Source organism: Tympanuchus pallidicinctus, unplaced genomic scaffold (genome assembly GCF_026119805.1).
Source record: "Tympanuchus pallidicinctus isolate F22 unplaced genomic scaffold, pur_lepc_1.0 scaffold1, whole genome shotgun sequence".
Lineage (NCBI taxonomy): Eukaryota > Metazoa > Chordata > Aves > Galliformes > Phasianidae > Tympanuchus > Tympanuchus pallidicinctus.
Genome location: NW_026294618.1, coordinates 1,062,702 through 1,078,386, shown reverse-complemented (window position 1 = coordinate 1,078,386; position 15,685 = coordinate 1,062,702). Strand labels below are relative to the sequence as shown.

The window sequence follows — 15,685 nt, the reverse complement described above, 5'->3', positions numbered from 1 at the left end:
CCTCCAAAGTGGACTTGGGTAAAGGACAGCAGCAATGCCATCGCCTGTCATCAAGGGGGGTGATATGATGTTATGATAAAGTTACCAAGGTGGAAAGCTGGCAGCTGGTTGGCTGGTGCCTGTGGGAAGCTCAGCAGCATGCTCTATATATTGCCAGAGATGAGGGGAGCCAGCTTCCATGTCCACTGCAGAAATGGGCACCCGCAGCTCCCTGCTCTGCCTGGCCCTCCTGTTATGTTATGCATGTGCTACTCCAGTCTCTGTAAGTAGAAACCTGATTTCTACAGGCTCCTCTCAGTGCAGAAATGCCCCATACCTCATGCTGGCTGTGTTATTGTCTTTCAGGTTGAGCATCTCTCCAGTGAGCCTGGTAAGCACTCCGTGAACTGCTTTGAGTTTTGAAGCATTTTGTTTTGCCTGCTGTGTGCCGCTACATCTGAACACATGATGTTCTGTCTATCTTGCAGATGGAGAAAATGATGCTAGTGAGATAATCAGAGACATTCCAGACATAAACTTAGGTGAGTTCATGGCTAAATTCTTCATCAGTTCTGAGCCTACCAGTACCTTCTCCCCAGTATCCTATGTCAGGATGCCCAGGAATGGCACAAAGATGCTCCAGGAGAGGTTCACAGTAGGTACTGGGAAAAGTTTCTTTGCTGTGAGTGTGATCAAACACTGGCACAGGCTTCCTGGAGAAGTGGTTGGTGCCCATACCCGTGTCTGTTCCAGAGGCGTTTGGATAAAGCCTGCAATAATATCACTTAACTTTTGGTTAGCCCTGAAGTGATGAAGCAGTTGGAGTGGATGATCACTGCAGGTCCCCTCTAACTGAACGGTTCTACTCTACTCCACTCCGCTCTATTCTTCTCCATTCCACTCTGCTGTACATTAAAAAAAATGCTGATTTCTCAGGTCTCTCCCACACAAAATTATTGTCTAGACATTCTGCAACCCTCTGTAAGCAAAGCATGCAGATGCCTTTTACTTCTCTTGTTTGGACAGGCTCCTAGTGTCAAGACAATATCACCTTTCATCACTTTAAAGTTGCTTCATATATTTATGATATTTTTGAAGTTTCACAGGCTTGCTGATAGCTTGGATGTTAGCTTGAGCTTCTATAAAAGTGGCAAGGAAACAACACAACATGTTATACAGTATTCTATTTTAATTATTTCTTTAATTTCCAATAATGTAAATTTCCATACATCCATCACTGGTGCACCGTGCAACACTTTCTCCTGATGCATTACTCAATATCAGTACATCCTCTCGAGGATTGTCCCATTGTGTGACTGGTGCCACTGCCCGACAGACAGCAGGAGGCTCTAAAATGAGATTTTTTGAAGAAGGTCTAGAGGAGCCACAGAGATGAGCAGGGGGCTGCAGCACCTCCACTGCAAAGACAGGCTGAGGGAGCTGGGCTTGTTCAGCATGGAGAAGAGAAGCTGCGGGGTGACCTCAGTGCAGCCTGCAGTGCCTAAAGGGAGCCTGCAGACAGGAGGGGAGTCAGCTCTGTGAAAGGGGAGATGGCAGCAGGACAAGGGGAAATGGTTTGGAGTTGAGGGAGGGCAGATGGAGGTTGGATGTCAGGGGAAGTTGTGTGCTGTGAGAGTGGTGAGGTGCTGGAACAGCTGCCCAGAGAGGCTGTGATGCCCCGTCCATCCCTGGAGGTGTTCAAGGCCAGGTTGGATGGGGCCCTGGGCAGCCTGGGCTGCTGTGAAATGGGGAGGTTGGTGGCCCTGCATGGCACAGGGGGGTTGGAGCTTCGTGATCCTTGAGGTCCCTTCCAACCCAGGCCATTCTATGATTCTATGATATGGATAATGGCTGTCACCAGATTTCTGCCACACATCATTTAGTATTAAATACTGAGTAGAAGCTGAGGATAGACTTTTATTTCCTGTAAATGCATGAGGACATGACCTTGGATGAGTATGCTCAAATGCGGCTTTTGAGTTAAAATGATTATTTGATATTCCATTTACATTACCTTTCAATAAATTGCTTTTCAGCTGCTGGATTGGACCTTTTTCAGGGTGATATCTTGCTTCCTGTAAGTAATTACAGAAACTTTATTGCTTGCGTTTGCCCTAATTGTATTTTTAGCACACATCAGCACATCTCTACACAAAACACCTGTATCACCAGCTGTCCATTCTCTTTCCAGAAAAACCAGCGAAATGCCTTAAGAGACGACACCTACAGATGGCAGTTCCCTGTTCCCTATATCCTAGGTGATGACTTAGGTAATGCCAATACTTTATTCAATTTCTAACTGCAGTATTTGTTTGCACTGGAATCAGCGCGATCAGAAATCTGCTTTTTGCAGAGCTGGTTCTCTCCCGTTGATATTCACTAACAACCAGATTGCTCCTTTGCATCAACTCCCTTCTTTCTCCTACAGCAGTCATAACAAAACGTAGTTTAATTAAATTCAGTTCAGTTCTGTTTTCATTCATTTTCCTTTCGGTCCCACACATAAACCATGTGCATTACCTCTCTGGGCCGAACCACCCCTGGGTGCTAAAGATGCTCTGCTCACTTATGTTCTCCAGATCTGAATGCCAAAGGAGTCATTCTCCAGGCACTTGAAATGTTCCGCCTTAAGTCCTGCGTGGATTTCAAGCCGTATGAAGGAGAGGCAAGCTACATATTCTTCATAAAAGAAAGCGGGTAAGGGACCATCGACTTCTGCTTGTTTCTTCTGTGTGGAACCAAGGAGAATTCATTCCATCCAACTGCAGCAGTCCAGCAGTTCTTTGTGAGCTGGTTGTGGTAGAGAAAGGGGCCACCAAGAAAGCACCTCATCCTGGGGCTTGGAAGCTGGCTGCCTTGCTCTGTTGGCTGCAGGGGATGTTCAGGGGAGGAACCTGAAATGGGCATCTGGTTTGGAGAGGGTTGCCAAGAAGCCCTAAGTGAATCACAGAATCACAGCATGGCCTGGGCTGAAAAGAACCACAGCGCTCCTCCAGTCCCAACCCCTGCTGTGTGCAGGTCAACAACCAGCAGCCCAGGCTGCCCAGAGCCACATCCAGCCTGGCCAGAGAACAGAGAGTTCAGCATTATGATGAGCTTGCAGTTCTATGCATGTATGATATTTCTTGGCAAAATGACAGCTGATAATGAGACAAAACTTCTGTGGATCTCAAAAATCAAGTGTGACCTTGCCTAAAATGGGGGGGTGCGTAAAACACCTGCCTCATGTAAATGACAGCTTAGTTTGAGGCTTAGTCTGCCTTCAGAGTAGAGCATCTGGTAAGCACCAAAGGAGCTTGATCAGCACATAAGGAATGATTTACAGTAATCATTTTATACTTAAACCTTTCTTTTAAATATATATATATATTTAAATGCAGCAAGCGGACATAAAGACAAAGAAGAAAACTAATTGCAGATGGTAAGATCTTTCTCTTTCTCAGGTGTTGGTCCATGGTGGGGGACCTGAAGAATGGGCAGAACCTCTCCATTGGGTCAGGGTGTGACCACAAAGCAATCGTGGAACACGAGATCCTGCATGCTTTGGGGTTCTACCACGAGCAGTCGAGGATGGATCGCGATGACTACGTGACCATCTGGTGGGATGAAATCCTTACAGGTTGGTTGGGAACTTCCAGTCAGATTTGTAAAGTGCAAACTGCTCAGCATCTGGCTCTTCTGTAATGAAAGTTCTCAGAATCTGAACAGGTTTATACTCACACATCCAGATTTCCAGAAACTGGAACTATATATAAATATAAATATATATATAAATCCATAGTCCAAGCCCTATCCATATTCTGTACATTGCTATCCATGCTATAAAATCTCATTTTTCAATGAGGGAAATTTATTAAGTAGAAAACTTCAACTGAAGCCATTTGAAAGGACAACTTATTGGAGATGGAATAGAAAGGTTAATTTGCCAACATTGATTTGGACTTTGCCATTCTGTGTGTAGGGAATATGGACACTACACAGCCCTGCAGAAGGACTGTAACGTGTAGCTTCCACCTTGGATTGGGTGTGCCCTATAGAGTCAATCAGGCTTTTTTTTGGAAAAATGAGAAGTTTGGGGCCACGTGTCATCTGCCCATGTGTAAAACATGTATCTCATAGAACATAAATGCCCAGCAGTGGTATGAAAAGCAGCATTATTGCACCTGCCTGTGTACTGCCAAGGTTTTGCCTCTAGCTATAAAAAGTGATAGCATGTAATTAGCAAGGTTCCCATCATTTTTTTGATAAAAACTGCAGTTCAAAGATCTGAAGAACATCAATCCAAGTTCTTATATAACCTCAAGCCTTGGACTGGAGACCTTTGTGCTCAGGACAGAGTCATGAGGAAGAGCAGCCTTCACAGACAGAAGCTGTGGTTATCCCCTGAGGGCAGTCACGTGTTGGCCTTTCTGTGAGGAACAGTGCCAAATATTCTGAAAGTATTACTCGTAGCTGGACAGGGTGGGAGTCTCCCTTTGCCTCCATACGGAAAGGTGTGACATGGCTCCCTCCTTCCGTCACTGCAAAAACCTCCTTCTCTAAGAAACTAATGATTGCAGAAACTTCTAGAAGCATGTTTCCAAAAGACTCTTCTCTAGCAACATCAGAGCAATATCATCAGTCCAGGGTGGAGCCTGGGGACAATCCAGGCTCTCATTCATTCCTGTCGTCTTAAAAAGCGAAGGGCTCCAGGATTCCTCCTTGTTCATATGCCATCATATGCACTGGGAAACTTTTGCATCAGTATTCACAGGCTCTGGGATGGAGCACACTAATCCTCAGGTTCAGTCTGTCAGGATGCTTACCGTGAGACCATACAATCTGATCTCCTACATATCAGTATTTACTGCTCAGGGATATTTGATTTTGAAGCCCCTGAAGTCACATGGGGATGCAGAAATGGAATCTAAAGACAACGCTGTGTTGTAAAAATTAGTTCCTGAACAAATCTTGTTAAACTTGAGCCTTTTGTCACTCAGCAATTGTTTTCATGTACATCATTTTGCACCAGAAAGCTCTATCCAAGGGCTACTGAACTCTGTGATGAAGCACTTTTCCATTTCCTTCCAGGCAGAGAGCACAACTTTAACAAGTACGATGACAGCTACATCACTGACCTGAACACGCCCTACGACTACGAGTCAGTGATGCACTATGCACCGTTTTCCTTTAACAAAAATGACAGCATCCCCACGATCACAGCAAAGATCCCAGCGTTTAATGACATCATTGGGCAGCGTCTGGATTTCAGCGACATTGACCTGGAAAGACTTAATCGCATGTATAACTGCAGTAAGTCACGATTCAGACACTGCAGCCTATCCGTACTTGAGCCCGATGTCTAAAAACACAACAATTCTTCTCTATTCTTGGAATAGTATCAGAGAGGGCCTGTGGTGCTGACACCCAGAACGTTCATTCCCTCCTCATCCCTCTCTTTGGCTCTGTTGGCTGCTTCCTTGGAAGAGTCGAATCAGGCAACAGAAGCTGAGCCATTCCCCCCTGTTCTCCCATGGTGCTCACAGGGGCTTAGAGACGTGGTTGTTTTCTGCTGATGTGTGGGCAGTTTCCTCACATCTCTGTTAGGAGGTGAAGGCAATGTACTTTGTCCTCTTTTCCCCGGCATTCAGTCTCAATCAGATTGTTTTGCACCTTGGGTTGCGTGATTCTGGAGTCTGACACTCCATTTATTTGATTGCTGATCCAGCTGAAGATATTGTCGCCAGATGTGGCTGTCAGCAAGGAGCTGCCATCCCTGTGGGTCGGCCATCAGAAGCATCCACTTCAGGAGGACCTCAGTTTTGTTTTCAGTAAGACTTTGGAGGTAATGACGTGTGCATCTTCTCCTCAGCTTCGACTCTCACCCTCTTGGATCAGTGTACCTTTGAGAATGAAAATATCTGCGGCATGATTCAGAGCACCACAGATGACCTAGATTGGGTCCACCAACAGAGCAGTCCTGCAGGGGACACGGACCACACACTTTCTGGGCGCTGTACAGGTAAAAAGCGACATCAGAACCCTTTGCTCCGGGCAGGGGTTACTGGGGTGACGCTCACTTTTGCACACCTGTGCTATAAATGCAAACACATTTAACATCTTCTCTGACCCAGTCACTGCACTCAGCCCTTCAGAAAACCCAGCGCTGGCTATTCTGAAAATACATTCTTAAACCATGTTTAGGAGACTGCCCAGCAAACCTCGCTGTAATAACATCAAGCTAAACAGAATGCCCTTTTTCCTTGCACTTGACTTGGCACTGTGGGTCTGAGTTTATGGTTGCATTAGTGCTCTTGTTAAGCTTTTTTTGGCATAGTTGAATGTTTTTCTACATCAGCACTATAAAAGGGGACAAAGAACAATGTTAACTTTTAATACAATCTGGAAAAGGATTTACTGCAGCTTCCAAAGTCTGAGTAAGAGTTATGTTGCTGCATGATAAGAATGGAATAGCACTCTATAAGCCAACCATAAATGTGCTTGCAAAGCAAATAATAAACATGTTTGGAAAGCAAATAGTAAGTTAAGCTTGAGGAGTGCTGGCTCTGGAAGCAGAAGAAAGTTACAAAGTTTTTGTGATAAAAAAAAGGAACCTGAGCATTATTTTCTTTTCAACATTCCAAACAGAGCAGAGTCATCCTCAATGAAAGTTACAGGGTTCACACTTATGAGTGAGAATAAAGACTAAATACAAACATTTCTGAAAAGCAAGGTTCTGATTTCTTGTTCTTTAGATGGGGAAAGCTTCTATAGACCTTAAAGAAAGAAAAAGTGGTTTTGGTGCTAAGTATTGCCTAAGCAAAGAGTGAAGAAATCCTAGCCTAAAGCACATTCAGCTGTACTCTGAAAAAGGCAAAGCTTGGCTTGCTGTAAATAGGAGGAGGCTGTTCCCCCTACATGACCCAGCCACCAAAGGTAATACAGGATACGACCTGTAAGACCTCATCTTTGTATTATCTTCAATACAAATCAAGTAAAAAAACATCTGCTGGTTACCTGCAGTCAGCATGGGACACATTCCTGAAGTATCCAGCCTAGACCAGCTAATGCAGAATGGACAGAAGCTGCCTGTGATGAGTCCCATGTACATCCTGAACTACCAGCCTTGTTCCTACCCAAGGCTACCCAGAATGTTTACTGGACATGTGCACCATGCAACCAGCTGGAAAGCTGGAAAGAGGGAGTGATACTCTCTGCTTTGTTGACAGATGCTGGCTATTTCATGTACTTCAACACCAGCTCTGGAAATGCAGAAGAGGTGGCAGTCCTGGAGTCCCGAATCCTGTATCCCAAGAGGACTCAGCAGTGCCTCCAGTTCTTCTATAAGATGTCAGGGAGCTCATCTGACAAGCTGGTCATCTGGACTAAGGAAGATGATGGGACTGGAAACGTTCGCAAGATGAGGAAAATTGAAACCTTTCAGGGTAAGTCTATAAAGGTGAGGAGGACACAGAATTTGGAGAGAGAAAAATTTGGCTCAGAAATCAGAACATTTTCCTTAAGCTACCAGGACAGCATCTTGCAGTTCAGCCAAGGATTTGGTAAGCACATTTACCTTTGAAATCGTGGTCACACAGAATCACAGAATCACAGAATCACCTGGGTTGGAAGGGACCTCAAGGATCATGTAGTTCCAACCCCCCTGCCTAGCAGGGCCACCAAACACACACATTCAGATCAGGTTGCCCAGGACCCCGTCCAACCTGGCCTTGAACACGGCCAAGGACGGGGCATCCACAACCTCCCTGGGCAGCCTGTTCCAGGGCCTAACCACTCTCCTTGTGAAGAACTTCCCCCTAACATCCAACCTAAATCTTTCCTCCTTCAACTTTGATCCATTTCCCCTAGTCCTGCTGTTGTCAGCCCTTCTGAAGAGTTTACTCCCCTCCTGGGTGTAGGTTCCCTTCAGGTATTGATAGGCTGCAATGAGGTCGCCCCGCAGCCTTCTCTTCTCCAGGCTGAACACTCTCCAGGCCCAACTCCCTCAGCCTGTCCTCATAGGGGAGGTGCTCCAGCCCCCTGATCATCTTAGTCGCCCTCCTCTGGACCCTTTCCAAGATCTCTATGTCTTTCTTGTACTGAGGGCTCCACACCTGGACACAGTACTCCAGGTGGGGCCTCACAAGAGCCGAGTAGAGAGGGACGATCACCTCCCTCTCCCTGCTGACCACCCCTCTCCTGATGGAGCCCAGGATCCCATTTGCCTTTCGAGCTGCCAGAGCGCACTGCTGGCTCATGTTAAGTCTCTCGTCCATCAGGACCCCGAGGTCCTTCTCTGCCGAGCTGCTCTCAAGAGGTCAGGTTATGCTTAGTGAATGGAGGGGCCCCAAAACCCTTTGGAGACCACTGGCTAGACCTCTGCTGGCCAAAATATCATCTGCCACTGGTCTGCTCTGGTGCAAAGAGCTGTGCTCATCCATGGAGAGTAGGACCCTGAACATGAGCCAGCAGTGCGCTCTGGCAGCTCGAAAGGCAAATGGGATCCTGGGCTCCATCAGGAGAGGGGTGGTCAGCAGGGAGAGGGAGGTGATTGTCCCTCTCTACTCGGCTCTTGTGAGGCCCCACCTGGAGTACTGTGTCCAGGTGTGGAGCCCTCAGTACAAGAAAGACATAGAGATCTTGGAAAGGGTCCAGAGGAGGGCGACTAAGATGATCAGGGGGCTGGAGCACCTCCCCTATGAGGACAGGCTGAGGGAGTTGGGCTTGTTCAGCCTGGAGAAGAGAAGGCTGCGGGGCGACCTCATTGAAGCCTATCAATACCTGAAGGGAACCTACACCCAGGAGGGGAGTAAACTCTTCAGAAGGGCTGACAACAGCAGGACTAGGGGAAATGGATCAAAGTTGAAGGAGGAAAGATTTAGGTTGGATGTTAGGGGGAAGTTCTTCACAAGGAGAGTAGTTAGGCCCTGGAACGGGCTGCCCAGGGAGGTTGTGGATGCCCCGTCCTTGGACGTGTTCAAGGCCAGGTTGGACGGGGTCCTGGGCAACCTGATCTGAATGTGGATGTTTGGTGGCCCTGCTAGGCAGGGGGGTTGGAACTACATGATCCTTGAGGTCCCTTCCAACCCAGGTGATTCTGTGATTCTGTGATTCTGTGACCCCCAGCCTGATTTTTCATGTGTCTAAAAAAAACTACTCGTAACTCTGGAGACGTGAATTGAGTTCCCACTTTGGGTAGTTTTGCTGCATAGTGGGAATTCAGCCACTGCATTGCTGTGCAGTTGTCAATGCAATGTTGTCAGTACCCAAGACCTGTGATTATCTGCCTCCATAATGCTGCTGCATTTTGCAGGGAAGGACAATGCTCTGGAAAAAGCGTCCAGAACAGTAAATTCTAACATGCTGATTCATTGGTTCCCATCCTCTTCCTATATCTTTGCATTTAGCATGCTCCCTTCACCCTACAGCCTGCTATTCACTAATGTGTGAAGAGTTCCTACCGCAATGCGCCCAGTGCATTTGGTTGATGTGGTGCAAAAGCAGTACAGCGATAACAGTAACTTCAGATCTCTAGCTTTCGTGACTCTCTGAGAGCTCAGGTTGTCTAAACGCAGCTGGGATAGATAATGAGGAATGAGCTCCTTCGTGATGTCATGTAATGATGCTGGTGGCAATGTCTTGTTTTCCTCTCACAAAAGCGGACAGTGACCAGGACTGGAAAATCGCCCACGTAACCCTCAATGTTCAGAATAAGTTCCGATACCTCTTCCAAGGACTAAAGGGCAACCCCGGCTCTTCCTCTGGTGGGATCATTGTCGACGATGTCACTCTGACAGAGACCCCCTGTCCCACAGCGGTGTGGATCGTTCGGAATTTCAGTCAGATTCTGGAAAGTGCGTCAAGTGGCGTCATTCAGAGCCCTCGGTTTTACAGCCCCGAGGGTTACGCTTATGGCATAAGTTTGTACCCCCAGTCCAGTAGCAGTGGCTACACCCGCGTTGCCTTCCACCTGTGCAGTGGAGAGAATGATGCTGTCCTGGAGTGGCCAGCTCTGAATCGCCAAGCCATGCTCACAGTGCTCGACCAGGACCCTAACGTGCTGCAGAGGATGTCTGCCAGCAGAAGCTTCACCACAAGCACAGACCAGAGTAAGTGTGTTTGCCCGGAGAAATGGTGAAAATGAAAGCCAAGGAGGACAGAGGACAGAGCAGGGCTCACAGCTGGACAATTCTGGCTTCATTTTCCAATTTGGGACATTTTTATGGATCAGAATCCCTGTCTTCAAAAGTTCATCTAATGTGAAAAGTGATGCATAGTGTGGGAAGTGATGAACAATCACTTGTGTATCTACCTAAATAGAATCATAGAACCTATAGAATGCTTTGAGTTGGAAGGGACGTTACAGGCCACCTAGTCCAGCTCTCTCCCACAGGCAGGGACACTCTCACTCGGCCAGGCTGCCCAGGGCCCATCCATGGCCTCGGGCACCTCCAGGGATGGGCACCACAGCTCTGGGCAGTGCCAGGCCTTCACTGCTCTCTGAGTTCAGATTTTCTTCCTAGTATCTAATCTAAACCCATCCTCTTATGTTTAAAACCTCTACCCCTTCATAACAGACTTGTAGAGAGTTCTCCTGTGCCAAAGAGCTGGCAGTTCCTATTCCACCTGCAATGTGACCATGATGATGTGTGTGATCTGTGGTGCAATGCCAGTAGGGTTCTTTATTCCATTGCATCCAATCCAATAATAATTTGAAATTACATTTTGGGGACTTGGTTAAATTGAACTGCCTGAGATCAGTCTGCAGCATCTGAAGCCCGTCTTGCTGGGCCTGACGGACTGAAGACTTTCACACATGGGTATCTAGAGCTCCAGGTTTACGTAGCACACAGCACGATGGTTCCATGTCCAGCCCCAGGATCCCTTGTGGATGTGATCATGGAAATAAGAACAGAACAATACTGAAGGCAATACAGTATGAAATACCGGAGATGAGTCTCCATCCCTCTTCACTGTTTTTCAGTGGAAGTTTGGTACATAGTTTTTCTCTAAGAGGTTTTGAACCTTAGGTGTGAATGTGTTGAACAGAACAACAGCAAAGAACAAAATCAGCTAGACTCTAAACCATGAAAAAAACCTTAAAAACTGAGGACTTTGTCAGTCCTCAGTGAAAGGGGAGCTGTGAAATTTCAGTGCCTTCACATAGACTCAGAGGCCTCTTCTAAGCATCTGTTGGCATCCACTGTTTGTCAGTCTGCTGAGATTTGTTGGGACACCTGAGCCCTGAACTTGATTTTGCAGTATCAATCCTGCTGAACACTGCAATGCATAAAATAATGATGTCATAGTTTTAGGCTGCAGAGCTCTGTGGCTTTTATTTGTCATTCATATCCTCTTTGCAGGTGTAAATGGAAACTTAATATGGGAGAGACCATCCATTAATGGAAGCTTTGATGCCTCATGCAATTGCTACAGAACCAGAGACTGGGGGTGGAACAGCTTCATATCCCACAGCCAGCTGAGACGAAGAAACTTTCTGAAAAATGATAACCTGATCATTTTTGCAGAATTCCACGGTAAAGTCCTTCATTCTGATTCTCCTTGCAAATGGCAATGGCTGATCCTTTCTCTCTTCTCACTCATTCAAATTGCTGCCACCTCCTGTCCCTGAACCATCTTCTAATGGGGACCAACACTGAAAAATGTTTGTGTGTTAATTTCAATGTTGACTGCAGTGCTTGTGAATTCCAAGGAATGAAAGTGGCAACGGTTTCCTGAAGGTTTATTTCTTAGACACCCTCACCTAACTGTTTCTTCCTCTGGGTGAAGAGTACTAACTATAAACTAACAATAATTACGTCAGTCTCTGTTTTCTGATATATTTCTCCTCTGTTCCTGTTTTTAAAAGACCTGATTCACCTCAATAACACCGAAGTCCCCGTTGTGTCCCAGCAATCTGCTGTCTCAGAGGGCCACATCTTAGAAAGAAAGAAGAGAGCAGCCGAGGAGATGGAGCCAATGCAGCGCTGGCTGCCTTCTCTGCAAGACCCGTGTGATCCAAACCCCTGCCAGAATGATGGAATCTGTGTGAATGTGAAAGGGAGACCGAGCTGCAGGTATCACAGGTCTCCACCCTGCTTGTCTTGACTTTCTTTTGAACCGAATGGTGCAGCTAGCAAGTGTACAGAGCTGCAGACCCCATGGGTCTGAGTCGCTGCATTACAAAGAACAGTAGGAACTTGACTGCACTACAGAGTGGGATTGTTGTAATGCGAAGCCATCTGATGGGAACTGCTCATCCAGGACAGTCAGTGTGAGGATCTCAAGGTGGGCCTGCAGGGCAGGACAGAACTCCTGACCCATGTAAATCTGTGCTTATTTTCCCAGGTGCCCATCAGGACAAGCCTTCTTCTTCACAGGTGAGAGGTGCCAGTCCATGCAGGTCCACGGCAACATCCTGGGAATGACAGTTGGTGGAATTGCTGGAACCATTGTCTTAACTATTATCCTCATTTCCATGATGGCTAGAAGATAAAGAAATGCAGAGAGATAAAAGCAAGTCTGATGGTTTTTTTTGTGGTTCACCACACATCAGTTTTCAGTGAAAAACGACAAATACAACTTGTGCCAGACCAGCCAGCATCTGGATATTGAAATGTTCTACCAACATCTTGGCAGCTGTCCATTTATTTCATAGGATTTGGCAGTTCAAGGTCATTACATGAACTGCTGCCTAATAAAAGCTCATATCCTGCCTGTCTCGTGTATTTCTTTATTGTTTTGTTACCTCATCGAATAGCAAGCAGCTGTGCTGAGAGTCCATGCAAGCAATCCTAATCACAGTGCAAACTTTAACTGGAAGAACTTCTCTAAACACCAGGGAAAGCCATGTGCAAGCAAATCTGTGAAGATTCTAGAAAAATTCCTATAGAAATTGCCCAGGATACTTAAAGGATATAAACCCATAGTTAGGTAAATCAGTACATTAACACTTATCTTCCACTAAGCTGTGGGGCGTTCAACCTGGAGAAGGGAAGGCTGCAGGAAGGCCTTCCAGTGATGAGGAGCTCATAAGCAGAAGGGGGAGTGACTTTTATACATGGTCTGATAGTGATAGGACAGCAGGGAATGGCTTTAAGCTAAAAGAATGGAGATTTAGGTCAGATATTGGGAGGAAATCCTTCACTCAGAGGGCAGAGAGATGCTGGCACTGCCCAGAGCTGTGGTGCCCCATCCCTGGAGGTGCCCGAGGCCATGGATGGGCCCTGGGCAGCCTGAGCTGGAGGTGCTCCAGGACCGTGTAGATGTGGTACTGAGGGACGTGGTGTAGTGGGGAAATATTGGTGGTGCGTGGATGGTTGGACAGGATGACCTTGGAGGTCTTTTCCAACCTTGGAGATTCTATGATTCTATGAATTTGAGGTTGGAGATTCGTGATCCTTGAGGTCCCTTCCAACCCTGGCCATTCTGTCATTCCGTGAGTCTGTGAATTCCATCCTTTATTATTTTTCTTGGGCTGTATTAAATCAGAGGAAGGTGCCAGGGCAGTGACTGTTCCATTGCTAGAAAAGAAATCCAGAGATAAGCTGAACCTGGTAGGATGTCATTAGAACACCATTTAACTGAACGCCTTGCAGTTAAGCAGAAGATCCAGGTGATGGCAACTGTCAGAAAACAAGTTTGTGTGGCAGCCTTCACTTCAGCAAAGGGTGTTCATGGAGGGCACAAGGAGTTGGGATGAAGGGTTGGGCCAGCTGAACAAATGTAGCCAGCTCACCAAAATGCCACACTCCTGAGGTGAGCAAACTGTTGGTGAGCCCACTGCTCCCCTTGGCTCTGCCAGTGACCTGGCTCCTGTTGCTGAGAGTGGGTAAGGCAGCTATAGAGTGGTTGCTAATTGGCTAATTGTGTTTCAGTTCTACTGTTAGCATCTACATCTTCAAAGAAAAAGAAACTGCTTTCAATATCAATAATACAATTGATTGATGCTTGTTTATTGTCTGCATTCGTCACCATCTGCCCCTGCCAAACCATCACACGTGCCTCGAAGAGCAGGCAACAGTTTCCCATCCTGGTTCACTCCAAAGTCCTGGGAACAAGTTCACGGTTCCCCAGGAACCAAAAGGGGCTGTACCTGACAGTCCTACTTGGTACTGGCCTCACATTTAAATCTCCATGCATTGTGGTGTGTAACACCTCGATGTGCCACATGTATTTTCAGGCTCTTTCATAGCCCTCTGCTTGAAACAGGAGTCCTGCCTTGTAAAGGCATACAGGCTTGGAAATAACTGATTCCACAGAACAGTAATTTATACAAAACCTTCCACCCTGCCTGGCACATGCTGCTTTACATTCATGGCAGAACTGACTCTCAGCACTCCCAGTGTGATTCTTCTCTGCAAGGAGACCTAAAGGTACAGGCTATACAAGAGACTCCCTGCATACGTAACAATAAATAATTACAGCTTCTTCTGTAGTAGAGAGCAGCAACCCTCTTTTTCTTACTATATTACATATCAAGGAGAAACAATTAAAGATATAAAGCTTCCTTTTCTTCAGAAAGTGCTACATGGAGCTTCCAGTACATTCTATCTGAAAGAAACCCCATGGGAATCTTTATGGTCTTCTTTTTTTTTTTTTCTGGGTCAAAAGGGATGATTTGAAATGGACTGTCTTGGTTGTGAACCTTTGGTTCCAGAAGTCTCTGACACAGCCTTCCCAGGCTCAGGGAGGAGGGCAGGTGGGAAGCGATGAGGTACTTGTTTATCTGCACAGCCCTCTGGAATCATCTGGAGATCTGATGGGGGAAACCTACAAGTACTGGACAACGGCTGTGGATAGCACTGCGATTCGTGGCTCAGTACTGCATAGAGCGAAGCACCCTCTTAAAGGCTGAGAATTCTTCAATGGCTTCACCAGCACTTGAAGGTCTTCGGATCCTTCCAACTCCAAAACCTCTCGTTGTCTCTCCTGCTATTGACAGCTCCTGTAAAATTCCACCTCACAAAGCTTCCCTGCCTTACATGGGAACCAGAGCAGGTTGGTCCAGAAGAATGCACCCAAGCACAGTTCGGTCAATGGGAAGCAGCCCACTGCTTGACTCACAGACACTTTTTGTGTGTATCACGGAAAGGGCAGAGATCCTTTCATAGTTAAATGGTTTATCATTTGCTTGTGCTTCAGTTGAGCAAAGAATCTGACTTGGAGGTGTTCTCTGTGGAAGCACTGGATGGCTCTGAAGAAGATACTGTGTATTTTCCTGCAAAACAAGAAAGCGATCAGATCGAAGGACAGACAGAGTGAGATATGCTGGGTTTGGCACGTTGGAAAGGATGCCCAAGGAGGCTGTGGATGCCCCATCCCTGCAGGCATTCAAGGGCAGGCTGGATGTGGCTCTGGGCAGCCTGGGCTGCTGGTTGGCGACCTGCACACAGCAGGGGTTGGAGCTGGAGGAGCGCTGTGGGCCTTTGCAACCCAGGCCATGCTGGGATTTGATGGTTCTGTGAGAATAAAATCGTATCTGGAGTGGTGACATCCATGAAATGACTGCCAGCTAACCTTTGACAATTCCAAGTTCCAAGGAGGGGGGGGAACACCAGAGCACTTACCTGAGGAGCACTGATTACGGCAACAAGAAGCTCAAAACAAAGCTCAATTGGTGGCCTTTAGAACTGGTGAAATATGCCACAATCTGATAGCTGCTTTAGTGTTAGACAGTTGCACTGCTAGCACTGCTACAATTACAAGCAACTGTACTAGTGATTCC

General features: G+C 46.7%; 2 protein-coding genes across 3 annotated transcripts in view; one reads left to right on the top strand and one right to left on the bottom strand.

The window, feature by feature from the left end:
• Positions 1-148: 148 nt before the first annotated feature.
• Positions 149-12,681, top strand: MEP1A (meprin A subunit alpha). The gene is made up of 14 exons (XM_052691601.1): positions 149-262; positions 346-370; positions 468-521; positions 2,016-2,056; positions 2,171-2,249; positions 2,559-2,676; positions 3,423-3,598; positions 5,050-5,271; positions 5,831-5,980; positions 7,188-7,403; positions 9,618-10,067; positions 11,322-11,495; positions 11,828-12,035; positions 12,307-12,681. Exons 1-14 carry the CDS (start codon positions 179-181, stop codon positions 12,452-12,454), a joined length of 2,145 nt encoding a protein of 714 aa, XP_052547561.1. The 5' UTR covers positions 149-178; the 3' UTR covers positions 12,455-12,681.
• A 1,211-nt stretch (positions 12,682-13,892) lies between these two features.
• The window catches only part of ADGRF5 (adhesion G protein-coupled receptor F5), a 31,792-nt gene continuing 29,999 nt past the window's right edge, over positions 13,893-15,685 (bottom strand). For both annotated transcript variants that reach the window (XM_052691038.1, XM_052691029.1), the window contains one exon: positions 13,893-15,178. In XM_052691038.1, coding sequence (XP_052546998.1) covers positions 15,099-15,178 — 80 coding nt within the window. In that variant the 3' untranslated portion in view covers positions 13,893-15,098. The remainder of the gene's footprint in view (positions 15,179-15,685) is intronic.

Coding starts and splice junctions, on each gene's coding strand:
- MEP1A (XM_052691601.1), top strand. CDS start 179: ATGTCCACTGCAGAAATGGGCACCCGCAGCTCCCTGCTCTGCCTGGCC. Junction 263..345: donor CATGTGCTACTCCAGTCTCT/GTAAGTAGAAAC, acceptor ATTGTCTTTCAG/GTTGAGCATCTCTCCAGTGA. Junction 7,404..9,617: donor GAAAATTGAAACCTTTCAGG/GTAAGTCTATAA, acceptor CTCTCACAAAAG/CGGACAGTGACCAGGACTGG.